The sequence below is a fragment of the Vigna unguiculata genome, chromosome 3 (genome assembly GCF_004118075.2).
Source record: "Vigna unguiculata cultivar IT97K-499-35 chromosome 3, ASM411807v1, whole genome shotgun sequence".
NCBI classification, from domain to species: Eukaryota; Viridiplantae; Streptophyta; class Magnoliopsida; order Fabales; family Fabaceae; genus Vigna; species Vigna unguiculata.
Window position 1 is genome coordinate 1,585,646 of NC_040281.1, and position 23,926 is coordinate 1,609,571.

A 23,926-nucleotide genomic window follows, 5' to 3' on the forward strand; every position below is an offset into this window, starting at 1 on the left:
TTGTAATTATCAATTGCTTACGTCTGACGCCTTAGGATAAGACGTAAATATGGTTTTTTACGTCTGATTTCATTATGTCTAACTACAACGCGTCAGACATAAATGTTAAAACTTAAATTCCTAACCTTCTTATCCACAGCGTCGCGACTGCGCGAGAACGGGAACAGGATTTTCACATTTTCGAATTGCGCCAGTGGAGGATCCCGTGATTAATTGTTGAAAGGTTGGTTTCTCTTTTGATTCCATTTTGGTGCACCGACATTTACGTTGAAACCCCTAATTTTTCGCTTTTTTTGGTAGAGGCAGCGGCAACGGAACTGTAGCGGTGACAAACCTACAATGGCGGCAGACTAGTCAACATGTAGCGATGGTTGTTTGGTTGAAGTGCAGCGACAAAGGATTGTGGTTGAAGTGCAACGACGAAGGAATCTGCAGCGACGGAGGACTCTACAGTTGCCACGTGACGACGAGAATTCTTGCAACCAACGTCTGCTTCAACCATCATCTGCGGGGTGTGGTGTGCAACGAGAGTGACCTCCAAAGACACTCATTTTTTACGTTTTTTTTATCAAGGTTAGGTCTTTTCGATTCATTTTTTACATTTATAAATTAGTTTTGATTGACATTAGTATTCTTAATTTTAAGAAAAAATGACTGCATGTTAATCCATTGTATTAATTTTGCCGTCTCTCATTATTTTTGTAATGTTGAGAGACTTTGTTTGAATACTATGTTTTCTATAAAATCCTTTTTACATTTGTATTTATTAGATTTTTATTAAATTTTATTTTTGGTTTATATTATATATTTTATTTTAGAGACATAGTATAAACTATATGAATGCTGGAGTTTGAGAATTAAAATTTTAAGAATAATGGAGTTTGTCATGTGATGCATTGGATTAAAACTATAATTAGGGCAGAAATTGTTGATGATTGGATAAAGGTTTATTTGTAAACACTTATAACTTATCAATTGTATGGTTTGCAAAACTTCACACATACCAACATATAATTATTGTTTTAGGCCTTCGATTATGTCTCACCATTGGCAAAGGATGACATGTTGGAGATAAGGAAAGAGTGTTCATCTTATTTGCTCAAACAATTACAAGAAGCTTAGGTTTTTAAGAGTTTTTTCCCTTCACTTTATATGTGTTTTTAATAATTAGTTATATGTACTTTGACTTTGATAATTGTACTATTAATTTTGTAAGTTAAAAGATAAAACTTGTTCTGGACCTTTTTTGGATTTCAGATGTTGGTTTTATGTTAAAACAAAATGAATATTAAATAAAAACTACAAATTTACGTTTACGTCTGATTGTGCATTAACAGACGTACATTTACGTCTGATTGTACAGTAACAAACGTAAATTTATGTGTGATACACAATGTCACACGTAAAGTTTTATGCATGATTTTTTGACAATTTTATGTCTGGTTAGAGTCCACCGCACGTAACTTCACGTCTGTTCTCTTGGGTCAGACGTAAATTCATGTTTGGTTTTTAGTCAGACGTAAATTTATGACTATCGTTACTACATTTGACCTAAACCAAATGAGAAAAGCAAAAAGTGTCAGACGTAAAAGATTTTTTTTTTTTGTGTTAATGTAGTATATGTGCAAAGAGAATACAAGGTGTGGGAATGAGCTAGGGGAGGGAGACAAGGGTTGAAAAATTGTTATGTTCCAAGGAGAATGATGAACTTCCCCGATGTGTTTGCTGTTAAGAATCCTAAGGAGTATTTTATGGTTTTCATATATATGGGTATTTAGGGAATTTCAAAAATATAAATAGTGAAAATTATATTAAAATTAAATTAAATTAATTAATTATAAAAAAATATAATTTAATTGAATTCACTATTATAATTATTATAAATATTTTTGTTATATTAATTATTATTATTGTTCTTGTTTTTCTCATTAATATTATTATTATTTTATTAGTGTCCTTCTCTTTGATTTCCACGATTGTCATCAATGACAAACATCTATAAGAGCACCAGCAGACTACATCTTCATCCCATATCACCAAACAATCCACGAGGACATCATTAAGTTACACCACTAGAAACAAAGTTTGGATTTTTTACTTATTTTTTCTTGTTCTGTTGTGTCCTTAAAATACATCGATGACCACTAATTTTAAAGTTTAAAAATATATTAAAATTATCTTTGAAGTACTAAATGATATGTTTTTAATGCTTAGTGAAAAATAATAAAAGAAAACCCAACAAGAAAACTAGACAGAGCATGAGACAAGAACACTAGAGACCATAAGGCCCACTTCCACCACACAGTGTTATTTCAAATTAAAGTGAGGTCATTTTTGTCATTCACATGAGTTTTACAATACATCCCTTCATATCCGAGCCTCTATGCTTTCATGGTTTGTTCCTTCCTCCAGGAAACCCGCGTATGCAAATTAGTCCCAAATTACCCGAAACAAACATGGGACAAACTCACACATCTTCACATTCATGCTTTAAGAGTGCATCCACCGAAACAATGTCAAAGTGATGAAATGACCAGTTTGCTTTTGTTTTATTCTTTTCATCAGAATCATCACCGTCCTTTTTCTACACTAGTCATGCACCCCTTTACAAGTTTGTGAATTGAGTTCCATTTCTTGTGATTCCTCCATACTAAATTTATAAACACAAAGTGATGTCCAAAGCCCAAATTTGATGACTTGATAAAATTGGACTCGCATGAAAATATTCATTACGTGAGTCATATCCAAATCATATTTTAATGATAATAAAAGAAATTACATCAATAACAAACAAAAGAAAATTCTAACAATTATTCATTCTACCACTTTTTGCAATAAGAAAATGAAGATTTTTCCTTCCATGGAAGCTGATAGATAAATTTGGGCTTCCTTTTTGGTTTTTGTAATTGTGAAGTTCTGTACTCTTTGTTGATCAAACAATTGAGAGAGTGATACGCGGTTGGCTTATTCTTTGTTTTTCCAATGCATTGTGAATGTGAAATGAATGTGTACACCCAAAACGTAGCATTGTGTGAAAGCATGGTCCATTCACAACCAACTTTTGCCAAAACTCACATGAGGGAAATACAAACCCATAATTCGTCATAGTTTAATTTCCCATCCCAACTCACCGTGAGAAAGAGATTAACTATTGCCAATTACTTCATCAACCACAATGATTATAATTAGTTTGGATTTGAGTGGGAAGATTCGTCCTAATCTTCACTAATTCATCCAAATCAAATCTTCAACGTGTTTGCACAAAGTTCGACGCATGTTTATAAAACAAGAAACGTATATTGAAAATTCAATTTATATTGTTTTTGCCAAAGAACATCTTGAAGTAAGGACGTATTAATTAATCGAATAAAGCATATACGGAAGCGAGATTTTAATAATTTAAAGATAATATTAATTATTGCTTAATATAATATTGTTTATGGTAGGAATTTTTTTTATAGGAATTGTTGAATCAAGCCTGTGCTTACTACTAGAAAAAAAAATTATAGGATAGTTAATGTTATTTGCAATCATCTTTTTCTGAACAATTATTCATTAAGAATTAAATTTATAATCTTGATTATAATAGCAATTATTTGATTGTGTGTCTACCACTAGATCAATCGTGATAGATTTTAGTCATGATGACAAAACTCTTCATACTTAAGAGAGTAAGAGAGTAAAAAAGCAAAATTCAAAATTCAAATCTGACTCGATCCACTTAATTTTCATTACATGATGATTAATGTCATCTACAACCAAAAACAAAAAAAACATAAATATAAGATAATCCGTTGTACCATTTTGACATTTCCAACAAAGAAATATTCGATGCATATATTCTTTTCAATGAATAATTAAACATTTAATATTATCAATATATTAGTTTTTATGAATTGATTTTCAACCATCATAAGGTTTTTTTTTTTTTTTCACAATACATGCCTGAACAAATATTTTTCCGAATAAGTATTTATTTACCAAAAAGTAGAGATCAATATTCTTTTATTAATTTGTAAAAACAACTCATCAATTTTCGGAAGATTGATACAAATTCATTAACAGGTAGGTAACAACTCCCACTTTCCCTATTTTTAACGGGGTTACGTGTACTCAACGCGGAACCAGATAGACTGCTAGAATTATAAAACAAGTGGAATGAAATGAAATAAACAATTGCAGTTTGAATAACATAAAAGAAAAGCACATTCTTTTTTATTTTTTATTTCTATAGACATTGGTTTTGATTTTTGTTGTGGAGAGAGGGAAGCAGAAGGAGACAAGAGAAAGGTGAAAATAAGGTTGGTGTAAGGTTACGTGTATCTTTTGAAGTAGTGTCACCCCATCAAGAATAAGATCACTCAAATCAGCAACGGAACTGGGGCTTCTTCATTCTTCTGTTCATCTTCTGGTGCCACAATCTCAGCCATAGATAACAGATTGTTACGCCACAAAAACCTTGTAACAAAGAACAACAACAACCGAGAAGAACCGTCATCACTGAATTAAGGATGTTGGAAGGCAGAGCTTTGGTGAAAGAAACAGACATGTCACCCAAGATGCAGATCCATGCCATGGCCTGTGCTTCTCACGCCCTTGATCTCTACGATGTTTCTGATTGCATTTCTGTTGCTGCCCATATCAAGAAGGTGCCTCTCTTTCATCTTTCTTTCTATTTTTCTCATTTTCTCTTCTCCAATCTTTATATGGTGTTGTTTTGTATTGAGTATGTGTTTGTGGCGTTCGATTTTTCAGGAATTTGATAGTGTGTATGGGAATGGGTGGCAATGTGTGGTGGGATCGAGTTTTGGGTGCTATTTCACTCATTCATCAGGGACTTTCATCTATTTTGCTCTGGAGACTCTTAATTTTCTTATCTTTAAGGGGACATCTTCGTGATTTATGCTGTGTGTGTACAATCTGAGATAGAATCCAGGGTTTGGTTATGAGAGAAGGATAGGTTTTTGATTCTTCATCTGATTGTGGTTCCATGCATTAGCAGAGAATGTTTGAGATGTGAGAGCATGGAAGAAACTATGTATGATGGATGACTCATGATGACATGTCTCCATCATCTTGCCTCTTAAATCGATCATTCGGGATTCTCCTATGTAAATGCGTGTATCGGTCCAACTATGATTAAGATGCTGTCTCTGCTTTATGTAAAATAAACACATAAATAAAACTGTGTCGCCTTTTTTCGTTTCTCTTTTTCTTCTTCCAGGGATGTCTAATATTTAAAAAGTAGATAAAGATATAACTATAAAATAATAATATTATCTTTAATATATAAACAAACAGAGACAAAGTTACTTTTAAATTTTTTTTTAAAGGAGTACTGTTAAAAATAATTTAATTTAAATATATTTTCAGTGTAATTTAGAAAACACATAGACGCCAACTAGTAAAAATCACAATATTGTGGCTTATAATGTTATTTTATTACTTAATATTTAATAAAAATAAAAAACTTAGGATACAAAACCATTTTTTATTTGGTGTAGGTGTGGGAGAGTGTTTATGTTTTAAAAGAGTGTCCGTCTATTTCTCTTTTCAAAATTTAATCTAAAACTTAATCGATCACTAAATATCTAACAACCATCTTTCTAATAGAAATGTTGTCATACTAATTCGCAAAACTGATACTTGAAAATTAAAAAAAAAAATAGCAAATAAGAATGTAAAGAGAAATGAAAAGTTTTTGAAAGGAACAAAAAATATTAAAATTATACAATATTTTTTCCGAAGTATTTGAGTAAAAATGAAATTAAGCTAATAAATTGATTACAAGGTCCTCAATTAATCCAGTTATAATCAGGTTCTCTATTTTATTGACAACCAGTTGAGCCTCATCTGCACAAAAGCCTGTTCTCCAACCACTTTCCCACGTTCCATTTATCTCTCCGTTGCACTTCATGTCTTTTTCCATCATTGCAAATGTGTCATTATTGTACGAAAAATCTTCCTCTCCACGATCATAATCTTCTCTGTAAAATTTCAGATTCTCAATGCCATCACAGATTTCTTCCACCAACCTGCATAAGGAGATGCGTAATCTTGAGTTTTCAAGACTTTTACGTTCGGTCAGTTCGTAAGCGCAATCCAAGTAAAGCCTCATGTTGGCCATGCTGCAAACAGTTTCATCTTTTTTTAGGGTGTTGGGACGATCCACATCAAGATTGAAGAGCTTCTTTGCGTGTCCTATGAATGATGGACTCGTTAGAAGAAAATGTTTCAGCTCTGTCCCTTCTCTGTCAGCGTCGATGCTATAAGCATTGATACCATCATTTTTATGTTCAGATTTGAGCAGCGTAATGAGATCATCCCCCGAAGAACTCTTCCTCAGCTTGCATTTTTCTGTTGTGTCAAAAAGAGACAAATAAGTTACACAAAGACACAGAATGAAAATGCATGTTATGTGATGAAGTTCTCGATCTATTCCTAGTTGTAAGCTTAGGATAACATAATACAAAGCAATGACTGAATTAAGTTGTCATAATAGAACTATTATTTCCGACAGAACTTTCTAGGTTAGAAATATCAATGATCCAATAAAATATAGATGGAGGAATGCTCTTTTTTGGACACCATTTGTTCGGTGAGGAAGGAAACTTCAAATAATTATTTTGATGGAGACGGACCAAGACAACTAGAAAGAGACAAAAAAAGCCCTGTAGAAATCTACAAGAATTCAAGGTAGCAGTACAACTTTTGGTTTTCATCAGAAATTAGAAAATATAGTAACTTGCTTGTATATTGTTCAAGAAATTAAGAAGGCATGCTACTTCCATATATTTGATAAGCATAAACATATATACGATGCATCCATAAAAAATGCATTTTTAGTTTCATTTTTAGGTTGAAAAACTTACCTCCAATCTTATTTGTGAAGGCATCTGCTTCACACACCATCGAGAGCTCATCTTCTAGTCTAGTGGAGATTCTAATCTCGGGGTAATTTTTCTTCTTTTCTCTCTGCCTGATTTGTTCAACCTATGCATAAGAATTGTAAATTCAGACTTAGATTGAAAGTTTCACTTCATTCTCTGGTTAACATATATGCACAGAATAAAAGGTGCTGATAAAAAAAAAACAGAATAAAACGTAAACTTACAGTTAGTTTAGCTGGTTCTGGCTCTGCAACAGTGCTTTGTTCTTTCATCTGATTCTTTCTACCTGTTAAGGAATCTATCACGGAATTAACCTTTTTATTGTCAACATTAACATCCTTGGAATTCGTAGTTTTTTTGTTGTCTGAACCTCTGCTCTTTAGGCAGGAAATCTCATTCTTGTCGATTCTGGATCCACTTTTCAGCTTGCTCAATTTTGTGGAGGGGATTTCTCGTTTGTACTGATGTTCTGCCACAATTGTAGGTTGTGAGATATCCTTTTCTGTCTGTTTTCTACTAATGGGCCGTACCTTCCATTTTCTATCAATTGTCTCATTTACATGTGATGTGTGACCAATGTGACAGTATAGTTTTACCTTACCCGCATATTCTTCAACAGGAATGCTTCCTTTTGCATCCTCTTTGAGAAAATTAGGTCCTTCCTCTTTCTTAAGCCGTTTCCTCATACCCTTTTCCATTTCTTTTCCCATGTTGGTGGAACTGGAACCTTTTCTATGTTTGATAGTTTTGGAAGAGAGTATTTCTCTTCTCAGTTTTGTCAACTCTTTTGGAAGAACTGGAACATAGGCTCTTTTTTCTGATTGCTGGTATATTGTACATTGAGGTTCCGTAAGTGAAATGTGAGATAAATCAACAAACTGCTTGGAACTGGTGTCATTGAAATGATGATGAACATGTTTGACAAAATTCTCCTTAGAAATACCTTTGAAATGCATTGTGTCAAGAGTTTCCCTCACGGGTTTTAGTTCTGGATTAACCTTCTCAGCTGTAGAATCATTGTTTCTGACCTTTGACATATCTATCTCACCACCCAACAGTTTTTGCTTAGCAGCTGGAAATGATTTTGAGGGACCTTCTTCTAAACCCATCAGCTTGAAAACTAGGCTAGGTCCTCTTTCAATCTTTGAAGCTATTACTGATAAAGAAGGATCAGAAAGGGTGTCAGTCTTGACCCCAGAACATTGGCTTGTGCTTATATGAAAAGTTTCTGAACCTGAATGAAATCCTTCAGAGGTCTTTGGAAACATATTTTGCCTAACCAAACTCTCCTTAATCACCTTCTTAAGTTCCTCTTTGCAGTTACTTGAAGAACCACCGGCAGAAAGCTGTGGTCTTTGAAACCCCTTTGTATTACTTTGTTCCCCTAATGGATTAGCCTCTCTTCTACCAATCTTGTTTCCATCAATTCTGTCTCTTTCTGGTTTCTCAGTCTGTTTTCTCCCAAAAGAAGGTGTATGTTGTGCGGCATCCTCTTGCAACTTGCGAAGCATGCTTAGAGAATCTTGCAGACCAATAGTCCCTTTTAAAATACCTTTTGCAATATCTTCGGACTTTCCTTCACATATAATATCTCTAGACCATGAATCTAGCATATGATCCTTTCCGAAGACCTGTGTGAGCTGCAAAGATGATGGACCAACTAGATTTCCATCACATTCTTCGGCGACCTTCTTCTCCTCTTTGTATCTTTTGTTGATCAAGGATGTTTCCATTATTTCACTTGTCTCTTGCATTTTTGTCTTGTCCTTCACTTTGTGAGAACGAGTTCTGTATTTCCTGATTGTCCCACATCCTACAACTCCTTTTGGATCATCACATCTCAGAAATGATCTATACATGACTTAATCCTTGTTTTCTGTCACATAAATTTCATCAACAGACTGAATTTGTTTATATTCTAAAACACTCAACAATTCTAATAGTTTTTTGCAGAATACTTACATGGTCCAGTCCCCTTCAATTTCACTGTTTTATAGAGAATGTATCATACTTGTTTGTCACTTTGTCCCACTGAAACATCTGCAATTAAGCATTCAATTAGGCACTTAAATAATCAGTCCCCATCAACAATGTCATCCACAATGAACATACATCAAAGAAACATCAGCAAAGGTAAAAAAAAAAAAAATGGTCGGTATCGTAACATTTAAGACTGAACTGTAGACTAAGTTATATATCCTACTTTATTCTCGTACTAACCATTTGTAGACAGAGAGAGTTGATATGAGTTAATCACCACAGAACTCATAAGGGATATAGTACATAGATTTTATAAAAAAACAATCAAAATAGCCAAATTGAAGGGGGAAAGAAAATGGTAACGCCCGCTGAAGATTTCTCAGCCAAAACACAAACCCCCTTTTTCTTGATATACTCGTTATTCTTCATCCTCGGAGTTGATGCAACCTTACATTCCCATGTTTGCTTTCTTTTTCGAGAAAAAATGAACGAAACAAGAACTCACATGCGACATAGAAACAAAATTGCAACATAAAGCTCAAAAGCGCAAAAAGGAGTTACGGTTTCATGCATACCTACCCTTTTCTTGCCATTAATCCCAAACGAAGTCGTGAGATGTCAGAATCAGCAGAACAAACAAGATAGCATAACCCAGACGAGGAAGAAATGATGAAAACATAAAAAAGATGTTGTGTTGTTATGCGAATGAGGAACGACGGGGATGAAGTCCTACCTAGTCCTATAGGAGAAACTCATAGGGTAACACACGCGTATGATGGATGGATACATATTTAACATAACGAAAGTGTTTGCGTCACTTTCCAAAACACGGTTGTGAGCAGAAGAGGTAGAGTATAGTTGCTTACTTGCTTTATTTATTGGGATCAATTAAAGATTATGAATGCAATAAATGAGAGATAATGGTTTTGGTCTAAGACATGTTGCAGCAGAGTACAAGGAAACATAATTGTGTCAGTTACACACCGAATGGAAAGTGGGAACTGGCACTGCACTCTATAGTTGGTGAAGCCACAAAAATCAGTTCAAAACATTAGTACTGATTCCCTTTTTCTTTTCTATGCAAGACTTCTGCAATGAATGATCATTAAAGAATGTGTTTACTTTTCATGTGGTGTGATTGAACACTTGCATCACATTTCTCATCTCACTTAATTGTGATTCATTTGGCTAATCAATGATATGCTATAGGTAAATGATTCTTACTTCCTCGCATGAAGAAAGAAAGGTTAGGCCAAGTCAACTTTAATCAGTGTAATTTTTTTTTAATTTTGAGATAAAAATAATTTAGAGTATATATTTAAGTGCAAATTTATACAATTATTTTGTAGAATTAAGTTAAAGTTAAAATTTTAAAATGTTATTAGTTATTATTAAAAAGAATTTTAACAAATTTTTGTTGAATATATAACTAATCAGTGATTAGAGATCAGATTAATTTAAAATATATATAATGCAAATTTCAACTTACATACTTAATTTATTAGAGTCGAATTGTGGTTAAAATTTACTTTTTAGCATAAATGAAAATGTAAAAAAATAAATAATGATCTATGTTCTTTTACATTTTCTTTCGCCATAACTAACGTTAATTGAATACCAAAGTTTACATAATACTTTTTATTTAGAGAACGGAAACAGTTACATCGGTTGACATATACTGTCTATTTTATATTTATATATATATATATAAACAGTTATGTATTTTTTACCAAAAAAATTATGTAGAGTTGAGTCCATTTCTTTTTACATTTCAGTTATTTAATAAAATAATACTTTTTATTTGTCACTTTTTAAATTTCAAATAACATAATTTTGTTCTAGGGATATTTTTAATTTAATTAATGTGAAGATAGAACAAGATTAATTTGTATAACATCGGAAAAGGTAATTATTCATAATATATTAAAATAAAAATAACTGAAAGATATATAATAAATAATTCATTTAAAGTTATACTGAACAAAATTGTACGTTTTCCTTGGTTTACATAAAAAAGTGTTAAACAACTCTCATGAAAACAAATTATTAATTACTATTGTAGATACAGAATAAAAGCAATATTTTTTTAGAAATTAATAAATAAATATATATATATATATATATATATATATTAAATTGCATAAATATGTATTATTGAAATACTTTTTATTTTATGAATTTTAAAATAATACACACGTACACACACGCGAGTATATATATATATATATATATATATATATATATATATATATATATATATATATATGTATATATATATATTTTTTTTCTTTTTTTTTAAAAGTACCAATTATTTCTATTATTTTTAATTTTAAAATTTATTTCTTTTTGATAAAGATTTTCTTAAAATATTTTTATTAGATTTATTAATTATTAAAATATTAAAAAAAATTAAATATTCACGTATATATTCTTTAATAAATTAAATTTACATTTGTAAATTTTGTATATATTAAAAGAAAACATAACGAGTTATGAAAAGTAACAAATATATTTTTAATTCATTAATCTAATTATTTAAAATTATATAAAAATAAAAAATTGATTATATAAAAATTTAAAATTACTAATCAAAATATTAAAATCAATTTAAAATAAAAAATCTGTTTATATAATTATTTTTTAAAAAAAAGAAAAAATTAAAATAATAGAATAAGAAAGAGATTGAAAACATAGAGGAAGAAATCGTATATATTACTTCTATCCAAATTAAAAATAAACAAAATATTGAAATCATGTATTTTAAATATAATTTTTACACCTTGCTCTTCATTAATCTAAAATCATGTTTAAGAAGTATGAACTCATTTTATTTATTAAAGGTTAACTAAATAATTAGATAATGTAAATCTTTGATTTTCAAGGTAGGTTGTTATTGTGCATTAGGATAACTTGTACATTTTGAGTTAAACACTTAGGTATAGGGTCATTAGTGATGCTCTTCTTGTATATCTTTGGTCTCTCACTTCAAACTAGTATTTTGACACCATTTTTTTTTTACTATTTGATACTATTTTTCATAATTATTTATTTTTTCTTTTTTTTTTTAAATATAAAAGTTAATTTTTGTTAAAATTATTTTACCTTTATACAAATTATCAAATGGTGTCAAACAACCATTTTTCTTACTATATAAGTGTAAACACAGGCGCTATCGCGCCTGTGTGTACGTATTTTTTAAATATGAATGATATTATATTAATAAATGATAATAGTATAATGTTATTAAGTTAATATATAAAATAAATGTATATTTATTAAAAATAAAATGAAATAAATAGAGAGAATAATTGTTGATGAATAAAAAAAGATAAACAATTTTATAAAAAATAGATAAAAATAATTATTAATTTTAAAAAATTAATAAATAATAATATTGTAAAGGGTATATTTGGTATTATGAAATGTAGACATAAAAAAGAGAATCCTTTTTATATATTGTTATAGATATATTGTTGTAGATTAGATTCACTCTCTTTAAAGATAATAACTAAAATCCTCATCCACTTTATTTTCAGCTCCTTCCATTTTGGTCGCACTTGGGACCAGTATTTAGGTAGTTAGCCTCTCAAACATTTTCTTTCGGAAATTGGGTTAGATAAAGCATTTATATAGTGTCAGACAAGCTAGGTTGTTATCATGATTTAAGAAAATCTTTCGTGTCCAAAACATCTTGAAAAAAGAGAAAGGATAAACTTTCACTGTGCTTCAAATACAAATATTTTCTTGTAATGCATTAACAAAAGGGACTATTGGTAAAACATCATAAACTATGTGAAAAGTGAAGATTTCACATGAATAGGTTCTTGGTTTTTCACTGGACCCGTTTTGAACGCCTCAAGAGCCATAAGATGTCACTACCATGCAAGGATCTTCTCTGGCGTCCAACCTTCTGTGTACTCTGCATACACAAAAGCATGAACAGATAAAAAATTACAGAACTTACTTGTCGCAGGGTACAGAGGATACACTTACTTGGAAATGGAATTTAGGATTTGGAACTTTCGATAAGAAAGACAAACCATCCTTAATCGGTGCCACTATTGTTTAAACCAGGAAAATATTCAAGAACAAAATGTTAGAGATGAAACCCCAAAATTACGAGATAACAATATTCAATACTAGTCTACCTAGTACCTACCCATGGCCAAATTATTGTGGCTGTTAAGTGTGCCTGTGGTTGGCTTCAAATTCTGAATTTGAGGCTTATGGGTGTACATAAAGAGTGGCAAATCCTCGTATGTCTCTGGTAAATGTTTATCATCTAACTTTAAAGGAGCTTCACCTTCGGAATCTCTTCATTTGATTAATGAAAAAGGTTAGATATACTATCTAACATATATTTCAGTTTCAATTTAACTAGTACTGGAGAAGTATTTATTACCTTGTTACTTTTTTACTGCTTGATCTGTCAAGGGAAGGTGCTGCAGATCATAAAAATCATTGCCATAAATGAGAAAACTGTGATGGTTTAACAATGTGATTGATTTGGAGTGAAGGAAATATTTGTTTTACATGGTGATAAATAACGCGAATGAAATCTAAGCGAATTCTCATTGCATTGCATTTTTGGGAGGGCCAATTTGCGAGCATATTGTTCACACGAGAGAAGTCTCTATCAAGAAACAAATATTAAACTTGGTTAGATAGTTTTAAATAAGAGATTTATTTTAAGCCGATGCATTTATTTGGGATTAATTCGTGTGAAGCAATACTAACTTGTTGAAGGCATTGGATTCGTAACTCAGCTTCAGAAAATGCATTAGTGTGAGAAATAAGGCCATCGAGATTGGAAGATACGTTTCCAAGATGATCAATAACAGTGACCATGCTTCTGCAGATGTACTCTTTTGTGTCGTCCACCACACTGCAACATTTTCCAGTAACAATTCGTCACGCGTCAACATATGCACCAACCAAACTATATTTAATGCAAATTAGAAAACACAACACAAGCAACGTAACAGGAACTACTAAACTGGTTTTACTACGTAACCTCTTAAAACAGCAACTAAAACACCCTAACCAACCACAATTATTAGAATACTCTATAGACAATATTTCTTAACATCTTTATTTCAACCCAAAATCAGAAGTGAGTATTGTAATTCATTTCCATTTATATTTATACACACACTATTTCAGTCTCGTACAATGAGATTTTGAGTACGTCAGTCACTCCAAATTTAGACACATCCTAAGTTTTTTCAAAGGTCTCGTACAAGTTTCTGATTTTTCAGTTTCAAGCTTATACTCTTTCAAACACATCTGAATTCCATTTAGACACAAAAACAACTACGAAAGCTGGATTTAAAGGCCAAATCTTCACTCACTCATTATTCTCTTCACTCTTAGAGAAAGCTGTTTCACAGTATTCAGCAGCTTTGTGTAGTTGAGACCTTAGTTCCCTCAGCTCCTGCAGTAAAAACATCATACGCATGAACAAAAGATTGAACTAACATATAAAGTATTGTTGAGTCTAGATGTGAACCTGAAGAGACTTGTCAAAGCGCATGGTTTCTTCTACCTCAGCATCAGCTATAGATTTGACATTCAACTCCATCATATTGCTACAGCCTTAATGCTTGTAAACATAGGATCTAATATAATGCTCACTTTTCTGAATGAGGCTCACCACGTAATTATAAGAGGATTTATGTAATCTGGCTTTTGGAGGCTTGTGATATGATGAAGCAAACAAGGCTCCTAAAAAACAGATTCTGCAGCCCATGACCAGCCAGCACACACATTATAGAGCATGATGACAAAGAAACAGTTTCAGTCCCGTGATATTCTGTTGTTTTACCGTGATGGGCATCTAATTAATTAAAACCTCAAAGTAATGACTCACAGTATAATGCAATTACAGGCCCTACTACTAGCACGTCATTCCTTTAAAAACTGACAATCATGCAACAAACAGTGGCTCATCTTGAGTTATCTGATAAGAACAAGTCACTCACTCACCACGTATATGATATGTGTCGTTGCTAATAATATTTATATTTATATTTTGAAAGGCACATGACAGAGGGCTTATTTGGTTGGAGGCTTAACCAGCTTAGCACATGCAGTGTTTCATCTGACATGTATGTATGCGTAGGATATATATATATATATATATATATATATCATGTGAACTTTTAATTAAAATAATCATAGTTAACTCCTTTCACCTTACATTTTTTTTAGAACAAAAAGGAACCTGTTAGATACAAAATCTTATTTTATTCGATCAACCTTAGTAAAAGGTGGTTTGGTAAAGGACAGAGATTTGAACATCAACGTCACACGGTCACAAAAGTATTAAAGATACAAAATTAGGAACAAACTTGATGACCTGTGACTTTTACTTGTATCTTCAGTATGGTATGCTACATGCAGATGCTTTCTGCTGTTCAAATTTGATTTAATTATGATTCATTAACATGACATAGAACTGTTCAATTGAAATTTGGTGTTCTGTCCATTAACTATATCAACTTTGGATACGTGTGGGCTGTCATGTAGCCTTTTTCATCAGTTTTGCACCCTCATTTACCAAATAGTATCTTGTCCCATGTGTGAGCAACAATTCAACCTTTTGAATGCAGAGGTTAATTCTAGATAATAATTTAGAACTACATATTATCCTTTGTATTTCTTCCGGCAATATAAAACTATATTGGAGCTTCACATAAGACCGCTATGATAATTTCTAGTGCATAGCTCAAGATGATCAGCACAACAATGGCAGCTCTATATCTGAAAATCAATGGTACAACCACCAATTGATTCTGCAGCTTCAATGTCAGACAATATAGAGTTATTATTATCCGAAGATACTGGTCCTAAAAAAATATCTCTAACACTTTTATACAATTCCTGAGACTTTTCCCTTTTTTCTTCGTGGTTGAAAGGATTCTGACGTTGTGGATCCTTTTCAGAGGCATTTCTAGTAGTTGATCTTGCACATTCTCCTTTTTGCAAGTGTTTAGAGTCTAACCAAAGGAAAGAAAATGAGGAGGGGATTAGCATAACATTAGGTTGATTAAAAGGAAAAACTTCATAATTGGCGATAAATAACGATGGCAAACATTGGAGTAACTATTCCCAATCCCAAAATACAAAAGTAGGCATCAAGTTGTTAAACCATCTTCATGTGCAAGGATGCATAGCAGAAATGAGCAAACAAAATTAAGTTCTATGGAGGATTTTGAGGTATTCCATGCTGTAACAGACATGTTTATCAGGCTAATGACAATTTCATGCAACAGTTACTGAAAGATCATAGCTTGAAATTTATGAATATTTAGGTGGAAATCGAGAATAAATGACGAGGATTAAAAGAGTTATATCATTTTAATGGTGCTTGAGCTACCCTTAGACTTTTAAAGTTACTAATAATTATAGAACCGAACTCCCCGTGTCATATATAGCATTGTAAATCTTTTCTTTTTCTTTCGAGGTAATGAAATGAATTTTCTATTTTTTATTAGTTCAATTCAAAAGCCTCTGATAGTACTTAGTTAATTGAGTGGAGAAGTTACTCTACATGTTAAAAGAAAAAATGAATAACAAAAGGGACCTAAGGTAAGTATATATATAGAAGACCATGAAAGCTACATGAACCATTGCATAAAGAAAGAACAAATAAAGTCAAAATAGTGTTTTCACCTCAATGCAATCTCTAAAATGGAGAGGATCATAAATTTAGCGAGTAACAAGTTCTTGCATTTCCAACCCTAACCTTTGACCATCTGAAATCCCAATGTTCATCGTCACAGAAAACAAGCTAGCTGAGTTTATATTAGTTCAGATGTACTTTCGTAGCATATGTAATGAAGAGTTAATACAAGAAGCATCAACAGATTAGAGTTTAAAACACCTGTAGGAAAGTATGAATTTCTACTACATGTATTTTGATAATGAATTTGTTGCTGCTACTGCTGCTTAAAATTTTATTTTTGACAACTATTTTTTATTATCGTAAAGAATATCATTAATTTCATTGAAACAACAGTAATAAAGACAATAAGTTGTAAAAGCAGCCATGTAAGTGCAAACCAGATAGTCCTCAGTGAGTGTGCCATCAATTATTTACCTTTAAATGATGTGGAAGAATCTTTAAAAACCATGTCTAGTTTAGCACGGGTAATGCACAACCATCTTCTTTCTGATTCATAATTAAGTTCTGTTTCAATTGGAATATGCCAGTGGCCTTCCTCTGATTCCTGTTACCACAGTTGCCATGTTATGTTTCCTTCTTTCTTTTCTTCACATCTTTATTGTTTCAAATTTAGATTCATAGACAAATATAATTTAATCTGTGTTCATGTTCTGCTGCTTTTCGAACAGGGTAAGAGCTTACCTGAATTACAACAGAACAAGGAGGGGGCATGTGAAACACTGGACTACCACCACCAGAGAAACTGAAGCGTACCTTAAATTTGGTAGACAGGGATTCCAATGTTAGGATGGGCTTAAATTGCACATAATCAAAGAAAGGGAATATAAATTCAAGACAAAATCTTATTACCAATGATTTAAACCTTAAATTGCAGATGTATTTGTGTATATATGATTTAACCAACTACCATGACTAAAACATTATTTCATCAGATATATAAAATCAGCATGACAATAAAAACAAAGATCTAATAGAAATCTCTTCTTTCCAAAGGGCCTTACCTGATGCCTTTCTTTCCATTTGGGGAAAAAGTCATTTCCCAAAAGTTGAAATAGATGATCTCTCATCTCATCATTGGTAACAAGTAAGCATTTAAATTTTATAGTTGCATACAACCAGTACCTGAAACACGGGTCAGTAAAATGCAGCACGATATGCCTAACCAGAAGAAACAGATAACAAAAAAATTAACATTTGTTCTTACCAGTCATCATTTGATCCTGAAGGTGTTGCATAGAGTGCATCAGCAGCATTCCACTTATCAATTAATGCCCTATTGACTGGTTCATCCATTTTGTCTCCCTTGATACGCTTATTATGCAAAATGATAAGTGGTAACTTCTTTGAAGGGAGCCTTTGGCGCATTTCATTGACAACAGCATTGATCTAAAGTTTTCATCTCAAAAGAAAATAATCAGTAACCCTAAAACAAGAACAACAAACAGGGAATAAAAGACAAGAGTATTTTCTACGCTCGGTAACTTGCCTTGTGTGGCATGAACCTACTTTGGCCAAAAAGGCCAACATTTGCAGCATCTACCACCGCTTCAAAAGGTCCATAGTAGTCAAGCCATTTCTGCAATGCACGTTTTCATATATTCCAATTGCAACATCATCAATCTATAACATTAATTAGATTAGAACACTTACAAATAATGATAATTTCTTACCTGAAATTTCTGGAAGTTTGAGCCTTTTTCTCTCATCATGGCTATAGATGCAACTGACTTGGCAAAATGTTCAGTTTCAATAGGATCGAGATCAATAGTGGTCAACTGCAGTCCACAGCACTTACACACTCCATCCTTTCCAATGGTTGTATGAGCAACTTCCCATTTCCCCTTACCCAACCAACCCTGCCCATGCCAGCCTCCACCATTATTTTCTATTGCTTCCATTATCAATCTCTTATCCCATTTTCTCTTCCCAACTCTTGAAGCCTGCTTGCTCTTAAACCAATCAACAATCAAAGACGCAGTGGCCTGAGATACTTTCCTCACACTACTTCTTACTTTGTGCAACACATAATAAACCTTGTCACTATTTCCAGCTCCTATGCTCACCCTCAAGAGAGCCTCCAACTCAGGCTCTTCAGGGTAAACACCATGCTCAAGCATGTGCTTTTCAACAGCAAACGCCTTATCTATTTCCCCATTATTGCAAAATGTGGATAAAGCAGGACCGTAAGACCTTAACTTAGGACTTATCCCCATGTCCTTCATCTGTCTCACCATCTCAAAAGCCATGTCACCATCACCCACGGACATGGCCATTCGACCCACAGCCGTCAGCGCAGCCTCATTCATTTGAACCTTACCCACACACATATTCTCATACACCTCAAACCCTCTCTCAAGTGCATATCTCTTGACTTCATCACTCACCACAAAAATCCCATCTTTCTGAGTGGAATTCAAATCAGAATTTAACCCAGCATTGCAATCCAACTCAAAAGATGAGTCATTTGTGTCCATTGGTTCACTGAGCCCCTCATTCCGAAGTCCGTCGGAGGAAACAAGTGCGTTGAGAGTTCTAGCACCACTTCCACTTTTAGCCGGTCGAACAACACCGACAGCTGCAGAAGAACACAGATACAACAACACAGTGTAATGGTGCTGCCCCAGTTTGACACCCTCTGAGATTGCAGCGTCATATAAGGACAACGCCCCCATAACATCACCTCTTTTAGAACACATGTCCAAAGCATTCTTCAACTTCACTTGCGGGCTATCCCTATCCAGTTTCCTCTTCCTCATCTTCTTTTCCACTTTCTCGGTAACCGTGCAACTGCTGCCACTGATGGTAGCTCTTGCTTCCAAAGACCCCCTGCAGTCTCTGAAAGCGTAAGGAGCTGTCTTGGCAAACCATGGAGCGGTTTCGGGTAGAGAATTGAGATAAGAGTGTCGAATTGCAGTTTGTTTTGTTTTGATGGAAATGAAAGTGACGATGTTGTTTGAAGGACGACGTTGACAGAGACAACAAAGGTTAGGCTTGGAGTACGAGAAAGTGAGAGATTGTCGAAATTGCAGAGTGTTGAAGTAAAGGGCAAAGGGAGCCATCACCTACCTCACCACCATCTGTTACTTCGTTTGTGCTTTCTGCGCTAACTCTTCACCCTCACTCGAAGATATTATATGTTTTTCTTTCCCTTGTTTAAGCCTACATATACAAATCTTGTCAAACAAGATTTTTACTTCATTAGATTACGTGTTTGTTTCTTTAAATTCAAACTTTATCTTAATACAACAAGAAATTCTAATATTTATAGAACTTGTAAAATACAAACTCAATTATAAGAATTAAAACGTGAAATTTTATAACTTTTTTATTTATTTATAAAAGTAAAATAAAAATAATAATTTAGTTATATAAAAGTAAGAATGTTACAAAAATAGTCAATATTACATGTTACATTGAGTGTAAGATTATAGAGAGAATGTTGTCAATTTTTTTTAACTAAAGTATTCAATTTTAAGTGTATGGTCATGTTTAGAAAAAAAAAAGTTGGAGTCAAGATACAATAAACACATTACGGACTTTAAAGAATTAAAACTCGTTTATTAGTCATCATAAGCGAAATATGTCACCATAAGCGAAATAAAAAAAATTATTACAATTTTCTTGGATCATTTTAAATTATTTAGAAAAATGTCACTAAGAAAAGCTAATTGACAAATTGCAAAGTGGATTTTCAAATTTAAAGTTCAGAATTTATAAGAGAAATAAATGATATAGCCATGGTACTAGATTTTATTGATGATCATGATTGCATTATGTTCTTGAATGATTACATCTTCATCCTTTGGAAGTAGAGATATTTGTGTGCAATTTTAGTGATTGTCAAAACATAATTCATTTGATAAAGAACCAAATATACCATGAGATGATAAAACATTAATGTCAAGATGTATTTCATTTGTGATGTCATAAAACAATTTCATTTGCGATGCCATAAAACAAAGTAATCAAATAGTAAAAAGATTCGTACTTTTTGATAATCCATCAAATGACAAAAGTTCTTTTATCCATAAAGTTTAAACATTCTTTGGACTTAATAAGTATTGCATGTGCCAATTTACATTAGAAATTGATAAAGTAATATAACTAACAAATAGATGACATATAAAATTCAAATAATGAGACTTATTATGCATGACTTTTAAGTTGTTTATTAGCTTATGCTAACTATTAAGTTAATCAAAAGCACTCAAATGGATTAAATCCTCAGGTATAATGCACTCAAATGCATTACTAGTTAACAAAATATTTATCAATAGACTGGAAAAACCAAAAATGATATATTCCAGAAATATATGAAGATAAATTGAACTAAGCAATATGCAAGCAACATCAATTGCACTGCGTGTCCTCAAACATGTCAGATGAAGAATCATATGTCAGTAGCCTCAACATTACAACAACTGAAAACATCAACATGAGCCTGACATCCAAAAGAAAATGCTACCTTGCAGCTACTAACTGCAGACAAATGCTGTCATAAAGGCATGGAAATACCTGTAAAATACACAAATGGAAGCATTGCAATGAGTTCTTGTCATTCAGTCATTAAAATTAGTACCTCAAATCAGATAGAAAAATCAGATGGGTGCAATTTTCTAATCAACAATGTACTTTAACAAAAATAAAATCCTGATATTTCTACATTGTACACCAAGCCTAACATCAAAGATATATATTTACTGAAGCAGACAACTTCTAAGAAAGTGTGAAAGGATCCAATGACATTTAATTTTGTTGAGTTCTAAAATATTATTTTATGCAAAAATTATAAAATCTACATATTTGTCTGCTTGGGTATCAGGTAGGTCCTGTAAAATATACTTCGAATACCAAGTGCTGATCATTTGGTAATGCTATACCCTACAAAATCTTCACACAAGAAAGCTCAACCTCTAACCAACGAGAACCAAATGGTATGTCTATACAAATTGGCAAAGAAGCACTTTAAGCCATGCCTCCATGAAAAACTAGTTGAATCCTGATAAAAATTAGGATGAATTTCTCCACAAACACTTATAGGAGAAGGAAACAAGTAAATAAGATGAATTAAGCTTCCCTAATAAATTAAATCAATTTAACTTCCGAGATAAACACAACTTATTTTACTCTCTTGTTTTCTTCTCCTATAAATATTTACTGAGAAGTTTAACCGATTCATATGCAATGCAACAGAAAACAGCAGAATGTACACAACACAATATAGCAAACATGAACTTTACTCCATAGGATTGGTTTAATGGTAGGAGTTTTGAGTACTTTAAACGAGGTCTTCGATTCCCTCACCCTCCTAATTGTATACGCATATAAAAAAACGAAGATACAAAAACACAAGAAAAAAACCTCACCCTTCTAATTGTATACTCATCTCACATTTCTTAAAGTCATGTCAGAAATCCACAATAACATTGCTGAATAGAGAATACACACAAAAAGAACACACCTTGAGGAACTAACCCCCAACCCATAGACTCAACAGACAAGCTTGACACTAATCGAGCTGAAGCCACCGCGCTATGTAACGGCATAATTGATTCCAAGCTTCCCAACTCCACCGGTAACCTAACCAACCAAATTACAAAGTTTAATTAAAACAAATGAATAAACAAAATCATATAAAAGTGTCGTCTAGGTTTTCAAGAACAAAATGCCAATGTAAAAATCCAATCTTTTTTTCTATTGGGGATGACACGAAGCGTGAGGGAGATGCAGGGCTCACCGGAAAGTGCGAGAAAGGCGGCGCGCAGAAAGAGAAAGTGGATTGGAGTGAAGCGAAAGTGAGGGTTTGGTGAAGTTGCTGTGAGCAAGTGTCTGTAACCGAGACGACAACCTACACAAAACCTTCGATGATGCCATTTCCGTGTTGGTTCAGCTGGAAACACTTCTGAATATGAAACCTTCCCTACTCCTATACTACATGCAAAGATGTCGTTTCGTCTTTAATTGTATTTCTCTTTTTCTTTAGGGATTCTCTATATTTTCTTTTGCCATATCTGTGAAAGACATTTCTAACCTATACCTTGTAACAATTAATAATTAGTTAATTAACACTCATAAATAATAATTTATTTTAGCAAAATCAAGTTCATTATATTTCAAAAAATCAATTAAAATGCATATTGTGTAATTTAAAAGTATAAAAAAAATTCAAAATTATAATCCATAACACATATTATATCTTTAGGAATGGTTATAATATATTCTCAATTGCTCAATTTAAAAGTCATAAATAACTTTTTAATGTTTTTCCGCTATTTTTCTCTTCTTTCCGTTCTTTGATTGCGATGATGAGGACAATAATGATATAGTAAATTTTTATTTGGTGGTTGAACTAGCCCATTGGGTTGGGTACATGTTGAGGTCCAGTCATGAAGCTATTAAAATCATTTTCTAGATGAAGAGATATGAAAGCGACATAAAAGTTGATGATGGTATTTTACTTTTTTATATTTTCTTCAGTTTTTAACAACCAAATAATATTTTATGACATAAAAATAATATTTTTCATGTGTTAATTTTTTTGAGTAAATTTTTTTTTTCATTTTCTTCTTTATTTATTCATACACATAATATATTTTTATTTCTATTTTTATTCATTTAAATAACATATTTTATGAATTATTTCCTAAAAATATTAAAATAGATCAAATCCGAAGACCAACCTATTATTGGATAAACAATAAAAATGTTTCTATAATGAATAAAAAAATTAAATTCAATATACCTATGACCCGACTCACCTCACCATAAGTCAAATCCACTTATATGGATTAAACATATGATAGCTGAATTTACCACCAATCTACCATAAAATAAATTCGCCTAATTTTAAAAATAATATTAAATTAAAACTTCAATTCTCTAATTTATTATATATACGTTAAAAATTTCAAAAACTTGGAATTGATGAAAACACAATATTAAAAATCGAAATATTTTTAAAAATTGAAAAATAAGTTAATGTAACATATTTAATTCTTTAATTATAGATATATATGATATAAAATATTTTATTTTTAATTATAGTCTTAATTTACATGTATTATATTTTGTTAAATATATTAAATATTCAAAAGTAATTCCCTCTGAATTTTAAATTTATTTTTCTAAAATTTAGGTAAACTATGCCAATTTTAATTCATCAACCCAAGGTCGAACCCCTTTACAAATTTTTATTGTCGACAAAATCTTCCCGTAACTTCATACTTTTCGTCCTACTTCATGAATATTAAAATTTCCATTTTATCTTTTTAAAATTATAAAATTCAAAAGTAAAAAATACTTTTAGATTGTCAAATTCAGAAATAAAAATTATTTTTTAAATTGTGCAATTTAAATTACAGTAACAAAG

General features: G+C 32.0%; 5 protein-coding genes and 1 long non-coding RNA gene across 9 annotated transcripts; 2 read left to right on the forward strand and 4 right to left on the reverse strand.

Moving 5' to 3' along the window:
• Positions 1-4,180: 4,180 nt before the first annotated feature.
• LOC114176703 (dynein light chain 1, cytoplasmic-like) lies at positions 4,181-5,207 on the forward strand. Its single transcript, XM_028061824.1, has 2 exons — positions 4,181-4,649; positions 4,756-5,207. The coding sequence occupies exons 1-2, from the start codon at positions 4,512-4,514 to the stop codon at positions 4,897-4,899; spliced, it is 282 nt and encodes a 93-aa protein (XP_027917625.1). The 5' UTR covers positions 4,181-4,511; the 3' UTR covers positions 4,900-5,207.
• Positions 5,208-5,719: 512 nt separating this feature from the next.
• On the reverse strand, positions 5,720-9,722 carry LOC114176718. Of its 3 annotated transcripts, none has more exons than XM_028061846.1 (5): positions 9,450-9,721; positions 8,853-8,930; positions 7,115-8,766; positions 6,873-6,993; positions 5,721-6,357 (listed from the first exon to the last, which is right to left on the reverse strand). In XM_028061846.1, exons 3-5 carry the CDS (start codon positions 8,747-8,749, stop codon positions 5,768-5,770), a joined length of 2,346 nt encoding a protein of 781 aa, XP_027917647.1. In that variant the 5' UTR covers positions 8,750-8,766; positions 8,853-8,930; positions 9,450-9,721; the 3' UTR covers positions 5,721-5,767. The 3 variants fall into 3 exon arrangements, with proteins under 3 accessions (XP_027917648.1, XP_027917647.1, XP_027917649.1); XM_028061848.1 differs by having other exon boundaries at positions 9,446-9,721; XM_028061847.1 differs by having other exon boundaries at positions 5,720-6,357; positions 7,115-9,722.
• On the forward strand, positions 6,367-7,362 carry LOC114176719. The gene is made up of 3 exons (XR_003603040.1): positions 6,367-6,696; positions 6,893-6,954; positions 7,274-7,362. It is a non-coding gene; the product is annotated as an uncharacterized LOC114176719 (long non-coding RNA).
• Positions 9,723-12,543: 2,821 nt separating the features above from the next.
• LOC114179352 (probable protein ABIL5) lies at positions 12,544-14,625 on the reverse strand. The gene is made up of 8 exons (XM_028065674.1): positions 14,380-14,625; positions 14,222-14,304; positions 13,608-13,755; positions 13,404-13,503; positions 13,273-13,312; positions 13,030-13,184; positions 12,864-12,928; positions 12,544-12,789 (listed from the first exon to the last, which is right to left on the reverse strand). The coding sequence occupies exons 1-8, from the start codon at positions 14,452-14,454 to the stop codon at positions 12,703-12,705; spliced, it is 753 nt and encodes a 250-aa protein (XP_027921475.1). The 5' UTR covers positions 14,455-14,625; the 3' UTR covers positions 12,544-12,702.
• An 876-nt stretch (positions 14,626-15,501) lies between these two features.
• On the reverse strand, positions 15,502-19,701 carry LOC114179804 (proteinaceous RNase P 1, chloroplastic/mitochondrial-like). 2 transcript variants are annotated; one of them, XM_028066266.1, is made up of 8 exons: positions 18,228-19,701; positions 18,044-18,133; positions 17,762-17,943; positions 17,559-17,679; positions 17,239-17,310; positions 16,972-17,101; positions 16,545-16,627; positions 15,502-15,868 (listed from the first exon to the last, which is right to left on the reverse strand). In XM_028066266.1, exons 1-7 carry the CDS (start codon positions 19,614-19,616, stop codon positions 16,581-16,583), a joined length of 2,031 nt encoding a protein of 676 aa, XP_027922067.1. In that variant the 5' UTR covers positions 19,617-19,701; the 3' UTR covers positions 15,502-15,868; positions 16,545-16,580. The 2 variants fall into 2 exon arrangements, with proteins under 2 accessions (XP_027922067.1, XP_027922066.1); XM_028066265.1 differs by lacking the exon at positions 16,545-16,627.
• Positions 19,702-20,781: 1,080 nt separating this feature from the next.
• On the reverse strand, positions 20,782-22,552 carry LOC114177190. Its single transcript, XM_028062446.1, has 3 exons — positions 22,295-22,552; positions 22,019-22,137; positions 20,782-21,072 (listed from the first exon to the last, which is right to left on the reverse strand). The coding sequence occupies exons 1-3, from the start codon at positions 22,429-22,431 to the stop codon at positions 21,053-21,055; spliced, it is 276 nt and encodes a 91-aa protein (XP_027918247.1). The 5' UTR covers positions 22,432-22,552; the 3' UTR covers positions 20,782-21,052.
• Between the last annotated feature and the right edge of the window lie 1,374 nt (positions 22,553-23,926).

What these genes read in the sequence shown, in the direction of transcription:
- LOC114176703 (XM_028061824.1), top strand. Translation starts at nt 4,512, where the DNA reads ATGTTGGAAGGCAGAGCTTTGGTGAAAGAAACAGACATGTCACCCAAG. An exon ending in TTGCTGCCCATATCAAGAAG is followed by an intron (nt 4,650 to 4,755) that starts GTGCCTCTCTTT and finishes TCGATTTTTCAG; the next exon opens with GAATTTGATAGTGTGTATGG.
- LOC114176718 (XM_028061847.1), bottom strand. Translation starts at nt 8,749, where the DNA reads ATGTATAGATCATTTCTGAGATGTGATGATCCAAAAGGAGTTGTAGGA. An exon ending in CAGAACCAGCTAAACTAACT is followed by an intron (nt 6,994 to 7,114) that starts GTAAGTTTACGT and finishes TCTTATGCATAG; the next exon opens with GTTGAACAAATCAGGCAGAG. An exon ending in CTTCACAAATAAGATTGGAG is followed by an intron (nt 6,358 to 6,872) that starts GTAAGTTTTTCA and finishes TTGACACAACAG; the next exon opens with AAAAATGCAAGCTGAGGAAG.
- LOC114179352 (XM_028065674.1), bottom strand. Translation starts at nt 14,454, where the DNA reads ATGATGGAGTTGAATGTCAAATCTATAGCTGATGCTGAGGTAGAAGAA. An exon ending in TTCGCGTTATTTATCACCAT is followed by an intron (nt 13,313 to 13,403) that starts GTAAAACAAATA and finishes TATGATCTGCAG; the next exon opens with CACCTTCCCTTGACAGATCA. An exon ending in AGCAGTAAAAAAGTAACAAG is followed by an intron (nt 13,185 to 13,272) that starts GTAATAAATACT and finishes AATCAAATGAAG; the next exon opens with AGATTCCGAAGGTGAAGCTC.
- LOC114179804 (XM_028066265.1), bottom strand. Translation starts at nt 19,616, where the DNA reads ATGGCTCCCTTTGCCCTTTACTTCAACACTCTGCAATTTCGACAATCT. An exon ending in GTAGGTTCATGCCACACAAG is followed by an intron (nt 17,944 to 18,043) that starts GCAAGTTACCGA and finishes TGAAAACTTTAG; the next exon opens with ATCAATGCTGTTGTCAATGA. An exon ending in CTTGTTCTGTTGTAATTCAG is followed by an intron (nt 17,102 to 17,238) that starts GTAAGCTCTTAC and finishes CTGTGGTAACAG; the next exon opens with GAATCAGAGGAAGGCCACTG.
- LOC114177190 (XM_028062446.1), bottom strand. Translation starts at nt 22,431, where the DNA reads ATGGCATCATCGAAGGTTTTGTGTAGGTTGTCGTCTCGGTTACAGACA. An exon ending in CGCCTTTCTCGCACTTTCCG is followed by an intron (nt 22,138 to 22,294) that starts GTGAGCCCTGCA and finishes TTGGTTGGTTAG; the next exon opens with GTTACCGGTGGAGTTGGGAA. An exon ending in TTGGGGGTTAGTTCCTCAAG is followed by an intron (nt 21,073 to 22,018) that starts GTGTGTTCTTTT and finishes TGTATTTTACAG; the next exon opens with GTATTTCCATGCCTTTATGA.